Source organism: Ochotona princeps, chromosome 15 (assembly GCF_030435755.1).
Source record: "Ochotona princeps isolate mOchPri1 chromosome 15, mOchPri1.hap1, whole genome shotgun sequence".
Lineage (NCBI taxonomy): Eukaryota > Metazoa > Chordata > Mammalia > Lagomorpha > Ochotonidae > Ochotona > Ochotona princeps.
This window is the reverse complement of record NC_080846.1, coordinates 3,131,637-3,146,048: the sequence shown is the minus strand read 5'-3', so window position 1 is coordinate 3,146,048 and position 14,412 is coordinate 3,131,637. Positions and strand designations below refer to the sequence as shown.

Below are 14,412 nucleotides of genomic sequence, written 5' to 3'. Positions count from 1 at the left end.
CAAGATGTTGGAATGGCTTTCATTAGGCATTGGGGGGACTGCAGACTGCTGTCACATGGGTGGCACTCAACTGAAAGGCAGGGGTCTGGGGAACCTGGGAGAAGACCGAGAATACAACAGGCCACTGCCACTCAATGGCTGCACCCGGGTCTCGGCCGGAAACACAGGCCTTCCCAGTGGGGCAGAGGGAACAGGGCCAGCAGCACACACCAAGGACAGCGCCGGACGCTTGGGAGCACAGGGGTTCCACAAGCACAGGTCACTAAGAGGTGGACATGGCGAGGGGGCTGGATTCTAGGTCGGTAGGCAAAGCCTATCACATTTGATGCACCAATCTTGGAAAATGACACATTCTAACAGACACCTGTAGCAGCAGCCATGTGAGAGTTCCGGGAACAAAGCAGGAGCTGACATTGGAGTCCTATGCCCAGAGGAGCCCCGATGCCACAGGGCGCCCTCTCCCCAGCAGAGCACCACGCCTCACAGAGACAAGTGGCTGGAAACCATCGGGAGGTTTGCAGCTGGAAGCTCATGAGGTCAGCCAGCAGTTCCTCACCCACAGACTTGCCCAGGGCTGATGAAGACTCTAGGTAAGCCAGGTGGAAGGCCTCACCTGCCAGCCGCCTGGGACGTTTCTGTGAGTTTCCACAGCCATGGAGATGGGGTCCAGGTCTGGGACAGACCCATGGACCAGTGTAGAGAAACAGGAGCTGAGGGATGTACGTGGGTCCAGCTGGAGGCCTTCCAGGGAGGGGAGGAGAGGGATTCGTGGCAAATGCACAAAGAGGGTTGGAAGCCTGCATGGGAGACGCAGCAATGGGGTCAGCACCAGAGACGCCCACACTGCGGGACCTGGACAACAGCGCTGGGAAGCTCGGGGAAAGGGATTGGGGAAGTAGTGTTTATGAACTCAGGGGAGCTAGACTCCTCAGGTGAAGACCAGAGAGATGTGACTGACTCTGACCACACAGAAAAGACCTCTCTCTCTCAGAAGACACGGCACCGGAAGGGAGAAACAACAGAGAAGTCTGTGCAGAAGTCTGCTGCTTTCGGCTTCCACACAACATTGAGAAATCCCACTGCCCCCAAGGAAAAGATAGACAATCCAGCGTGCAAACTGCAGGACACTCCAGGCAGACAGGAAAACACAGCTTGACTGGGGCCAAATGCTGACCAAGTGCAATCAGGTCTGTGGTGAGATGCCACTTCGCATCTGCTAGCAGGGATGACAGTGGCCTGGGATCCCACAAAGCCAGAAATGTAGTCTGTTCACCCCTTTGCTGGAAGAGAACCCCCACCCGTGCTGGCCATGTTCTCTTCACACAGCTGGTAGTCACCTTGTTGGCCACAGTAGAGGCACCATTTGACAAAATTTTTAAAAAAAAAAATGAAGTCTGGAGTATTTGCAAGTTGCTTTAAAAACATGTTTCAGGCCTAAACTGTCACAAGCTTGGAAGTCATGACTCTCTCAAGGACAAGCAGAAATCCAAACCAACTTGAAAGAATCAATCTCTCTTCTTACACTGTAGAGGAAGTGAAGTTACAGGGAAAGCCAGTTTCCCCTAAACCATAGCCAGTCGAGTAAACACCAGTTCCCTGGAGCACACATCCCTGAGCGAAAAGGGACGTGGCCCAGGGAGAGGGAAGGCGTTCCATGTGACCAGGGTCTTCCTAACTCCTGAGGCTAGGATGCTGCAAGCAAAGGAAACTGCAGGTCAGGATGCCCCAGGAACATGGATGCAAAGATCTCCAACCAGACATTACCAAGTTCGAGCTCATGACATGTAAGAAGAATTACACACATCCGCCCTGTAGGATCTGTCCCAGGCACATTTATCCCGGCCGGCTCCAAGGTCAGAAATCAGTTCCTGCATGAATGCAGCAAACAGACTAGCCAGTTCAATAGCTCTCTCGAAGCACGCGATAGGACAAAATTCTCTCAACTTGACAAGGGAGATCTGTGAACCCCAACGGGAAACTCCCAGGTTGGTGAAGGGAAGCCAGAAGCCTCTCGCTGGGAGTGGGAACACAGCAAGGGTGTCCCTCTCACCCCAGCTTCCTGACACCCACTGGAAATCCTGGTTAGTGCGGTAAGACAGAAAAAGCAAATCAGAGGCAGACAAGTAGGTAAGAAGAAACAAAATGTCTCTTTTTCCCTCCCACAGATGATATGTTTGTTCCTGCAGAAAATACAAAGAAATTAACACAGACACACACACATGCACACACACCTTCTCAGAGTTAATAAGCATTGACACCAACGCTGCAAAGTACATGGCTAATAAACTAAATATCACTTCCTATACAGTAGCAATGGGGCAGGCGGAATTTGAGATGAAAACACAACCCCATTTTCACTGGCACCAAAAGAGATGACATGCTTAGCAGCCAACCTAATACAATTACCTGCATAGAGATGAGAGAAGACACAGCACCCTGAAGGAAGCAACAAAGGAAAGAAGGCCCATGTTCATGGACAGGAAGACCCAACACCACCAGGTGTCACATCAGTGTGGTGTTCTGTGGACAGCAATGTAGGACCCGGTCTCCCAAGGGTTAACTCCACAGCTTAGTTTGTTTCTCAAGGGGTAACAGGAATGCACAATCTTGGCCTGATACATGTAGCCCCTGGCTTGACCACAAATTCCTGCTTCCCTGCTTCCCGGTTATCAAGATGCCCCCCGGGGGATCTTAGGAGTTGCTTGAGCATTGGAAAAATACTGGGAGGAACAAGCCAGACTATAAAAAGGCAGGCTAAGTTCAAATAAATGGCATTCTCATTGTACGAATGACCCACTGCGTGTTGTCTTTTTTGTAACCCTAGTCCTTCCGCTCGGCTCGGGGTACACGGTGACGCGAGCATTGCCGACACAGCAACACGGTGACCCTAAGGTGGACACAGGACAGCAGAAAGAAGGTCCCTGGCAGCCAAACTCCACGGGGCAGGGTCAGCAGGAGGAGGACAGATGCTGCCCGACCTCGAGATTCACAGGAAAGTGGTTAGTGGTCATAACAGTGTGGTACTGGCCAAAGGACAGGCAGTACATCACTGGACTAGAAGAAACATCAACAGAACAATCAACTCATCTTTTCTGGACAAAAGAGTAAAGGCTATACATCACGGCTTTTGCCTCAAATGGTGCTAGAACCATTTGACATCCACTGAGAAAAGAAATAATCTATATGGATCTTCCACAAAAGTGATTGCAGCATCTAATACACCACAGAAAACAAAGGTTTGGAGCAAGGGCCTTTGAGAAAGAACTGATCAGCAGTAAAGCCCATGTCCCTCCTTGGGGGGCAACAGCTATTCTTTCTCACTCCATGGGAGCACGAAGCCCCTCTCCCATTGCCCAGTCTGCTTTGTTAGTGGTCTGTTTGCTGCTCCTCAGCTGTCACACTGTGACCGCTGGGCTCCACACAGTGGGGCTCAGGCTGACCTGTTGACCACTGGGTCCCAGCACATAGCTTGTGGGTAGTAGCTGTGTCCCAGATGGGCGAGAGGTCTGGGGAGTGACCCCTGTGAGCTGCTGGGGTCCACAGACAACAGCACCAGCAGATGGGGGTGGAAGGGCAAGGAGGCAGGTAGCCAAGCAGCAGACAGATGGGCTGTGGCACCCCCATGCAGAGGGTGAAGGCAGGGCCGGCAAGAGGAGGGGCTGCCTGGAGAAAGAGGGGCCTTTTTCTCCTCCACAGGTCCCAGCTGAGTAGATTCAGGGGTTGAAGAAAAGCCAGAGGAGGGCAGCAAAGACGGTGCCCACAGGTGTCCTGCTCTGGTCCCCAGCTCGGGTGGGTGCTTGGAGTGCGCTGCCCTTCCAGGGGCTTCCTTGAAAAGCAGGCAGGCCTTGGTGGTCATGCCAGGCTTCCGGTCTGTAAAACTGCCCAGCCTGGCCAGCATGGTCACTCCATCAAGACCAGAGGGCTAGCACAGGTGGCCCTGGGGACTCGTCAGGACTGTGAGAGGGAGATCCAGACAGCAAGAGCCCAAGCACTTCACCTGGCATGCATACACAGGTCCAGAAGGGGCAGCCAGTGAGACAACATGCTGGAAGGAAACGGGGCGGGGACACACCTACTTCATGGTTTAGAAATGTACTTGGGTCAGTGTGTGGGGGTGAGGTCTTCCATGCTGCAGAATGGGATCTGGTTTGATCACGGGCAGGGAGAGCTACCACAGTAACGTTACAAGCCTCTGGAAACCGCAGCCACCGCCTGGCACTGCACGGGGCGGGGCCCGCTGCACAGACAAGGCGTGCGTGTAACTGTCAAACCAAGCACAACAGCAGGTTCCATTTTTTCACAGATATTCTGGAAGCACATCACGCCTCAAGGTCACCAGAAATTTCTGTCTACGTGACACCTGTCGTTGCTTCCTTAGACACCTGCTGACCTTGGATGTGGCCCGGAGCCGGTGTGGGAAAGCCTTCCAGGAGCACAAGCCTGTGGCCCTGCTGCGTCTGCAAGGGTGTTTCCAGTCTCAGCAGTTCAATGTCAAGTCCTGGGCTATCCTGCGGCCCCCAAACACGGGAAGACGAGTTTTCCCTGCTTTCTTACCTTGGACAAGTCAGCCCATCTGTTCTTGGCTTTGGTAACGAGGTACTGATGTGCTTGTTCGCAGGCTAGTTCTGAATCAGCCAACTTTTGCTTGAGCCTTTAAAGAAAAAATAACTAAGTCAGTCACCGTGTTTACATTTACTGGGCTCATTGATCTCCTCAGAGTTTCCTGCACCCTCTCCCTGCTCCTCCACATCCACACATCCAAGTTAGCTCCTTAAACACGTGGTCGCACTTCCAGGCTGCCTTGTTAGGGCAGTGTCCTCCCATGCAGGTAAGCCCTTGCTTATTTCCAGATAAATGCTATTCAATTTTTCCCTCAAGCACATGAAACAAGCAAGGTTCATTTAGTCTCAGCGGGGAAGGAAAGAAAAAAAAAAAAAGACCCACAATATAGCACCAAACGTCTCAGAAAAAAAAACTGAAAAACTTTTATTTCTGAATTTACAAGCTGGAGTGAACATGCAGAATAAAACAAATGGCAGAGGACCAGGGAGTAGGGCTGGGGTCGGGCGGAGATCACACAGCCGCAGCCGATTTGCCCAAGGGAAGGCTGGTGGGATTGATCTGCTCTTTCGGAGCAGAGCCAAAGTCCGGCCTATCTGTTCAGGAGACAATAAACACTAAAGACCCTTAAACCAGGGCCTGCACTTGCAGCCCTCCTGGCCTCGAAGACCATCTGAAGAAACTGGGGATGCCCAAGATTTCCCCACCCCTAAAAAACAGGGGAGCCCTTGGATATCCACCCAAGGGGCAGGCAGGCGCCGGCCTCACTCCATGTGGCCTGTCCCCTAACGCGTGGCTTCTGGCCTTTAATGATAGCCATTAGTCCACACTCCGTGGCTCCCCTTTGCGGGCTGGCCCCGACCCATCCTCAGTTACAGCCTCGAGGCTGCCCCGCCCCACCTGCTTTTCTGGGTCATCCTCTCCAACTGCCTACTGGACTCCACAGAATCCTGGAATGCCCCGAGTGGCAAGGGATCCAGGGCCAGCCGGCCAGTCCAACCCTCACACAACTTGACCATGAGGAAGAGGGCGGGCAATGGGATTACACTGTGTTGTCACGACTCTCCTTAAAGGAATTTAAGCTTGGATGATGTAACTCCTACCCATAACCAGAGGCCTGCCAGGTTCTCCCAGGTGCTGTCTCATCACATGGACACTGGTCTCCCCACCCCAGCAGCCCCCGGCCCAGCCCCCCGGTCACTGTTTTGGTTCCCAGGCTTGATACACTTGTCCCTCAGAGAGACTTCCTATGGTCTTTTCCAGTCGCTACTTATTTCTTCTCTATTAGGACATCGCCTGCCTCATCGTGTCTTTGAGGTCCAGACTCCGCCTCCTGTCAACAGCAGCCACAGGTTAATGCACAGGGCACTGCTGTGGGTCCTGCAGGCTGGGCCACCTGCCTCAGGGACAGAGCCCACAGCTTCAGGGGGCAATGTGTGTGTGTGGGGGGGGGGCACCAAGATCACCAGGGAAGCCTAAGGGAGCCAATGAGCAGGGACAGTGCTGCCTGCCCAAGGAAGGGCCTGCCTGGAGGCTCCTCCTGCTGCGCCCCAGCTTGGGCCCGAGAGCAGATGCTGGCAGAAGACGCTCTAGTGACCCACCAGGGAGAGGACCCCCGGCATGAGGCAAACCTGACCCCGGTTTGGGTCTCTTTTTGTTTTCCCAGACCATGAGGCTGTGCCTCTGTTCTGGTGACAGCAACAGTGGTGGCCAAGTAGGCGCATGGGGCCCAGGAACTCTGTCCTCCCAGAGCGTATAGAGGAAGGGGGCCCTGTGAGCCAAGGAACATGAGGAAATCTGCATTATTTTTCACATCTTTTTTTTCCTTTTGTTTCATTCTGTTGTTTTGGGGCCTGCACTCCATCACAAGCAGTACAAACAGGTGTTCTGAAACTCAAGATTTTCTAGCCAGAAGACCCAGCAACCTGGGGCTCGGGGAGGAGACAGCCTCCCACACCTGCGTTAGAAGGTCCGGGTCCCCTCAGGCCTGCACCTTGTGGAATGGACCCAGAACAGCTCAGTGGCACTGGGGACATGCAAGGCCCCGGGGATTGGGACAAGCGCAGGATTCCCCAGGGCTGTGGTCTCCTGAGACCACCCGAGGCAGGAGAGGACTCGTGATCTGTAACAGGTTGGGAGGGAGTTCTTGAGGGGCCAGGAGACTCGGGCACAGGACGCTTGAACTTTCCAGTCACGGTGGAGGAGCAAGCAAGCATGCGGACACTTGCATGGCCACGCTGCGGCATTGTCCTCAGAGCTTCAGGAATCACAAAGCAGTAAATCGATAGACAAGGAAACTTCTGGCAAGGCTGAAACTACTACTGGGAGATGTCACAACCACTTTCCAAATGACCAAACAGGAAGACAGAAAAGCAGCAGCGAGACAGGAGCCCTGAGCCACACCAGTGGTCAGCTTGGCCAAGCTGGCATGGACAGGGCACTGTGCCCCACAGCAGCAAAGCGCACGCTGTCAGTGTATGAAGAGTGTTGACTGGGACAGACCACACCCAAGGTCCTGAAGAAAAACACTTCACAAATCTGAAAGAATTAAAATCACACAAGGTATGGTAGTCCCACTTAACAACAAACACAACAATGAAGAACAAGATGTTTGGACACTATGCAAATATTTGGAAACCCAACAACGCAGCTTGAGATAATCCGTGTGTCCACCGGGACATCCAGGGGAAACTGGAGGACGTTTCGAAGTGGGTGAAGATAATAACTGTGACATACCAAAACGTGAGCGTGCAGCCACACCAGCGCCTACACGGGAATGTGTACTATAACATGAGAAAGGAATGAACAAAAGTATTAGTTTGTAAGCTACAGAAATTAAAAAGAAAAAAAAACCAAGCTTCCCCACCTCCAAACATTCTAGAAAGAAGGAAATAACAAAGATTGGAAATCATTGCAATTAAATGCATAAAGGCAGAGAAAAATCAAAAATAAGTTTTGTTAAAAACATCCGTGAGACAAACTTTAAGTTGACCACTTGAAGAAATCTCTAAACACCCCACCAACATTAAAAAGATCATCAGGGAATATTCCATTTGATTCCCATCCATCTGACAACTGACATGAAATGGCGCAATGTCTCAAAAGACCCAAATGGCCACAGCCCACCCAAGAAGAGACGGAAATGCTGAGTGGCCCTGGGACGGCCGGGGAGCTGCTTCGCAGTGACAGACTCGCAGCAAGACTTCCTGGGGCTGATCGGTCTCGTTGGTGACATCCACAGACACCGAGCAAAGAGGCTACAACAGGTGCCCCTCTGTCCGGCAAACAGAAGACAAACGACAGCTTTCTGACTCACTGCACACGGCCAGCAGCAGCAATACCACAACACCCAAGACAGAACTGGTATTCAGGGCTCTTACGCTCTGCTAGGACCTTCCCAAAGAACAGGGCATCTGGACCTGGTGCGGCAGCCTAGTGGCTAAAGTCCTTGCCTTACATGTGCCGGGATCCTCCATGGGCACTGGTGTGTGCCTCGGCTGCTCCACTTCCCATCCAGCTCCCGCTTCTGGCCTGGGAAAGCAGTAGAAGATGGCCCAAAGCCTTGGGACCCTGCACCCACCTGCATGGGAGACCCCAGAAGAAGCTTCTGGCTCCTGGGTTTGGATTGGCTCAGCTCAGGCTACTGAGGCCACTTGGGGAGTGAACCAGCAGATGGAAGATCTTTCTCCCTGTATCTCCTTCTCTATGTAATCTGCTACCTTTTCAATCAAAATAAATCTTTAACAACAACAACAAAAGAATAGGGCACTTTTTACTTATTTATAAGTGACAGCTCATTCTATCTTGCAATCAACATATGGGTCTGTTGAACCTCCTTTTTATAAAAGGTATTTACTTGAAAGGCACAGTTAGAGAATGTCTATGATATCAACGGGGCGCTATCAATACTGATTTTCATTTTATCAGATTCATTTTGTTATAGTATGGGGTATTTAGTCATTACTTATGTCTGCTCCCAAGTATGCTAAAAAATAAGAAAAACCAAAATGTCTAGAGTGAGCCACCATGTGGGAGCTCGCAAGGGACACCTTGGAGTTTCCCCGTTGCAGCCTCTCTCAGGAATGTAAGAGCACAGGGGCCCGCTGTTGTGACATCCGGCAGGGGGGTGGCCTGGCCCGCTGCTCCACTTCTGATCCAGCTCCCAGGCAACACTGCCAGGGAGCAGCACACGGCCCAAGCACTGGCTTTTGTCTGGCAGTATGGACCATTAGAGGAATAACCTAGCAGATGGAAGAGCCATCTTTCTCTCTCTCTGCAATTTTGCCTTTCAAATGATTAAATAAACCTTTAAAAAAACAAAAGTCAACAGTATTCAGTCTTATTTTTTTATTTTTAATTTTGAATTTTATGGTACAATTCCATAGAGTCTGGGATCCTGGCCCCCAAATCCCACCCCGCGACTGATTTTCCCCATATTGTTACAATAGTGTAGTCCTTCCTAAGCAGTTTAATTCCATCAGTCTGAGGCAACAGTATTAAAACAAAAACAAAACAAAACAAAATAGACAACAAACTGGGCTCTGGCCTGGGGGAAGAGCACAGGATGTCATGTTAGCAGAACTCTGTTAGATCGCTCTGAACAAGGCTAAAACTCAGCATTCCCGCTGTGATGTTGGAGTGAGCAGGCAAGGAGAGCCGACGGGGACAGGCTGGATGGCTGGAGATGCATGGAGACACATGGACACAGGCGTCCCCTGAACAAGGTTGAAACTCAGCATTCCCGCAGTGACGCTGAAGTGGCCAGGCAAGCAGAGTTGATAGGGGTGTGGATGGCCAGAGACGCACGGACAATTGCTTCTCGGCCTTTTGGCTAAGATCAAGTGCAGAGACGCACAGACACAGCCGGCACGCCCAGATTCCATCAGAACAGCAGCTCTGACCCTGAGCCTGATGCCACTCCCTGGGGCAACCAACACACACTCCAAGCTGGAAGTAAGTGGGGAGGGGCAGTGCTTGGCACAGCAGGAAGTACACCTGTGTACCCACACATCCTGCATCTGAGAGCCTGGGTTCGTGGTCCCTTCCCCTGGCCCCAGTTGCCCTCAACATCCCCTTCCCATTTCCCACAGGTGCCCTACAGTCTTGCCTTTGAGAGTGTGCAAATGCTGGTGCCCAGGGCTTCAACAACCTTGCCACTTGTCTACACCTGGCAAGCCTTGGACAGGACACAGCACAAACAGCTAAGGTTAATGAGGCTAACACCATGGCCTAGCAAGCTAAGACTCTACCTGGGGCACCCCATGTGGGCACTGGTTCAAGTCCTGGCTTTTCTGTCTGTGATTCAGCTCCCTGCCTATGGCCTAGGAACGCAGCAGACAGCTCAAGTGCACCCACGTGGAAGACCTGGAAGAAGCTCCTGGCTCCTGGCTTTGAATTGGCTCAGTTCTGGCCATTGCAGCCATTTGAAGACTGAATCAGCAGATGGAAGTTCTCTGTCTCTCCTTCTTTCTCTGTAACTCTACCTTTCCATTAAAAAAAAAATTTATTTTCCCTTTAAGCCTAAGACAAAAGCCTACCTTATACAGACCCAGGGTAACCTATGAATAGGGCACTTCAAGAAGCTCACAGAATTTCAGTATGGCAGCTCCAATGCAATTTTTATACACAAAAGCCCAGGGAAGGTTTTCTCAGAATACGCATTTCCGTGACCATGGGAAGACCCCACGTACACACCACACACAAGGGAAATGACAATAGTGCAGGAGGGAGCCTCCACCGGCTGGCTGCTCCCCAGAGCCGGCGTGCGTGACCTGGGCCGTCCTCCCCTGGCCCATCCTGGCACGCATGCAGCACCACTTACCTAGTGAACCTTTGTGGGGCCTCATCCGTCTGGAGCGGGGTCTGCTCAAACAAGCCGCGGAACTCCCGGAAATTTAAGGTGACACCGAGCCTCAGGCCCAGGAGGCCCAGGAAGCGCTCAAACTCGGTGTCTTTGAGGTTGAACAGCAGGTGCAAGAGCAGCCTCTGCAGGTCATGCATGCTGATGATGCCATCCCGGTCTGTGTCCATCTTGAAGAAGGCGGAGTAGGAGTCCTGGAGAGGAGACGCACATGTCAGGGCCCCACCCCCGCCCACTGTGCACACCAACCCGGCCCATCTCCTCCTGTCCACTCTTGGCACTGGAAGACAGAGAGAGAGAGAGAGAGAGAGAGAACAAGGTAGGTGCATAGGGACACCTCACTGTCCGGGTGTTGCTGACCACCTCAGGCTGCAGGCTGATAACCACTCCACATCAGAGTGTCCAGCATGGGTGGGAACTCAAGGCCAGGACCCCGCCCCTTTGCTCACGGGCCTGCTGCTGGGGGGCAAGGCAGGGGTTCCCGTTTTACAAGATGAAGAGATTGGGGCTCACAGACAACTTGGTATTGAGAGCCCAGGCCACACGGACGGGATGACCTTGAGCCAGACACCCCACTGGCTATGCTTCTGTTTTCTCGCCTGTCCGACAGGTAGTCACAGAATCCATACTGCCTGTGGGGTGCAATAGGGAACGATGTGCCAATATGTGCCAAGCCACCTGGCGTGTTTCTTGGGTGCCTGGACGCAGCCACACTGCAAGCATCAGGCTGTGGCTGGCCGACTGCCCATGTCGCCTGGGTGAGATTCCTGGACCCCTTTGGCCCTCTCCCACTGCCTGAGGGCGGCCCACCCCCTGCCTGCTTGGAGACACTGTGTGGGTACCCTCGCAGGCGGGTGGTTTCTTCTTGAACTGGCTATTCACAGTCTTTGTTGGCGCCTGCTCTGATTTCTGTAGGAAAAGTTGGATTCACTCATGCTTTTGCTCAGTAAATGTTACACACAACTAACGTGCACTGGTTCCATGCTTAACACCCCAGTGTGTCAAAAATGTTGCTGCCTCTAGTACCTCACCTTGCAGAGGGACAGCTGTGTGGGTGGCCCAAGGGATCGCCCCTTTTCCCGAGGGTGCCCCTCTCATGACCTCCATACGCCCATATCTTCTTGTGGGGTCCATTTCCTTGCAGATGTCAAACAGACCAAGGTTCCTGGCCCCTGGCCTGCCTATCTCAGGGGGCAGCTCGGGCCTCAGTGGACCCCTTGCCCTTCCTGGGCTCTGCTGACCCTCCTGCCGGACAGCAACCTCAACCAGGTCAGCCCTCTGCCTCCCCCACTCTGCTGCTCTTGGTGGCACCTGTGCCCATGTGACACACTGGGACTTAATGTGCTCCATCTGTCTCCCCTCATAAACAGAAGGGAGATGAGACGCACAGAACAAGGCCTAGGCCAGCCACCACTGCCACAGCCAGCCACCACTGCCACAGCAGCGGGACCCTGGGGGCACACGCGCCTGTGTGTATGTGACACTGCCCCCCACCAGACTCCTGCCCGCCAGTCCTAGGTTCTCCAGGGGGAAGCCCAACTCCTGCTCAGGGAGCCAGGGACCATTACCAAGGCTTCCTTACCCAGATCTGTGATGGGACACTCTGTGCCCACCGTTGACCCTCAGCTGCCCCGGCAGTGGGATGGCAGTGGGATGGGCAGAATGGGATGCCCACTTCACAGGGCAGTGGCGAGACGCCGAGTAAACAAGACCATGTGTGTGATGTCCACAGTCCCTCCCCTGTGGCAAGTGTCACAGCAGCACTGGAGTCATGGCAATGGGTGATGCAGGAATCGAACCTGGGCCAGGTGCTGTGGGCAGCCACGGCTTTCCAGGCTCATGTGAAGGCATGAGGTGGCCAGGGTGCGAGGGAGATGCTAGTGGGTGGAGAACAGTGTGTAGGCCAAGGCACCTGCTTAGGGCTCAAGGTTCCATCCTCCCTGAAGGGGCCTTTTTCCTGGGTGCCCGTCACCTACTTGAACTTGATCCCCCCCCACAAAGGGCAGTTAGATGGGAGTAGACAGTTCACTCCATGCCTTCAGTTAGTCCAGCTCTTGGGGGGTGCCTGGCCATCACCCAACACATACTAAGCATGTGACACTTGTTTGGGGAGTGAATACGGAGGACGGCAGGGTCAGATGGCCTCAACCATGCCTGTGGGGAGTCCCCCTCACTGCTCCTCCCAGTATAGGATGGCCAGGAGCCTGGTGAAAGCAGAGGGTCTGTTGGGGCAAGCACGTGCCTCTGCCCAGGGCTGAGTCTGTGTCCCCTGAGCTGATAGGGACACACGCCCACAGTGGGCCACTAATGCCACAGTGGGCCACATGCCACAGTGGGCAGGGAGCAGCCCTTAGTCTGCAGTCACAGCTTACCTGGAAGGACTCGGCTAACCTCTTGGGGAAAAGCTGCAGGCACTCCTCAGCGGTGACAAAGTGGGTGCTCGGGGGAGTGTGAGCAGGTGTGGGCGTCTGAGCCAGAAGTGATTTGGGCCCAGGTACGGCAGCATCTGTGAGGGTCATGGGCAGCAAAGGCCACAGTCAGGGCTCAATCAGTTTCTTCCAGGGAGACTCCAGCTCCGTGACCAGGCCAGATCGGATCGCATCCAATTCGACACAGTTTTGTTGCCGCCGCCCGCAGCCCCTGGGGCACACATGTGGCCTGCCACTACCTTCAAACCCTGCTGTGAAGTCCATGTAGCTCATCCCTTCCTTCCTGTAACCGATTTTGGCAGCCAGCAGCGCATACTGCTCTTCGGTCATGGGCATGCCACTGTCCTCCAGCACCTGGCGAGGAAAGAGACAAGAACGTGGAGTGAGGATGTCCCACACGGCCCTGCCCACAACCCATGGCAGCCCAGGCCAAACACAGAATGGCTCTTTGTACCCTTGCCCATCCAGCTGGGCCTGGCAGAGTTGGGTTCATGAGAGAAGGCTGGCAGTAAAGGAGTCTCCCCTGTGCCTGGCGCGGGTCTTGGGGTCTTGCCTGTGGGGCTGGTGGTGACAGCAGGCTCTGTGAAGACTGGGGATTCTCTGGCATCTGTAGGGACGCCCTGCCAGCCCTGTGGAGGAGCCTGCCCCAGTGTGGGATGGCATCAGCCTTTAGAGCATGAAGCCCGGCCCACGCGTGAACAGCCAGGAAAGCAACGTGCCTCTGAAACCTAGGGATGGGTTGCTTGGAAAAATAACTTCATATTTTGAAAACAATTACCCATGAATTATTCATTGCAAATTCCTCCTGCTCGGTCCTTTCATAAAAACATATGTAATGGCTGGTAGGAAAATGTCTGTAGGCAAATGTTTCCCAGCCCCGGGGGTTGAGATGTGCCGGGGAGAGGAGAGGCAGGCGCCGAGCTGTGGGCAGCCTGTCAGCCCGTTCATCGGCTATTCCCATGTAATTCCCTTCCACGCGGGCCCGGAGCTCCTGAGGGACACGGGACGCAGCGGTGGCATTCCTGGCAGAGGCGCAAGATGCTCCACGTGCACTCCCGCCTCCGACGCGCCTCCCGAGCTTCTCCTGCACCGCTTTCATCTCTGAGATGAATGTAGCCGCAAATCACCGAGATTCATCCCGGCCCCACGGGCAACTCCCACGACGCCACCAAGCTCAACTGCAGCAGATACAGATTCTACCTTAGGAGGCACCCTCGCCAGAGCCACGGCTTTTGCTGGCTCCCAGGAGGCCTTCCGGAAGCCCCTTGGAGCCAAGTTGGCAGGTCCTGACTGTCCAAACTCATATCTCCCATCCTGGGGACCCTCACTTGGGAGACCCTGACACTGTCCACCGTCACTGTCAGCCTGGTTGGGAAAGCATGGTACCCTGAGCAGGTGCCCAAGAGCAGGAACAGTGTGGGAGACTCATCCTGTTGTAATGCCAACTGCTGCTGAGCATCCTGGGAGCGCCCCAGCCCCCCCCCATCTGCTTCCTCCGCGTGAGCCATGCTGGTTCCCAGGCCATGTGGCGGTCCTGGCAGCACCGTGGGAAAGCCCCAGCCC

At 53.9% G+C, this 14,412-nt stretch overlaps 1 protein-coding gene across 2 annotated transcripts in view; it reads right to left on the bottom strand.

The window, feature by feature from the left end:
• EFCAB6 (EF-hand calcium binding domain 6) overlaps window positions 1-14,412 on the bottom strand; it is an 85,442-nt gene that overhangs the window by 39,472 nt on the left and 31,558 nt on the right. Inside the window, exons 9-12 of one of the 2 annotated variants that reach the window (XM_058673641.1) lie at window positions 13,089-13,203; window positions 12,793-12,926; window positions 10,382-10,614; window positions 4,555-4,651 (exon numbers count right to left, since the gene is read on the bottom strand). In XM_058673641.1, coding sequence (XP_058529624.1) covers window positions 4,555-4,651; window positions 10,382-10,614; window positions 12,793-12,926; window positions 13,089-13,203 — 579 coding nt within the window. Of the gene's footprint in view, window positions 1-4,554; window positions 4,652-5,460; window positions 5,515-10,381; window positions 10,615-12,792; window positions 12,927-13,088; window positions 13,204-14,412 lie in introns of those variants that run through there. The other variant, XM_058673642.1, reaches the window with a different exon arrangement.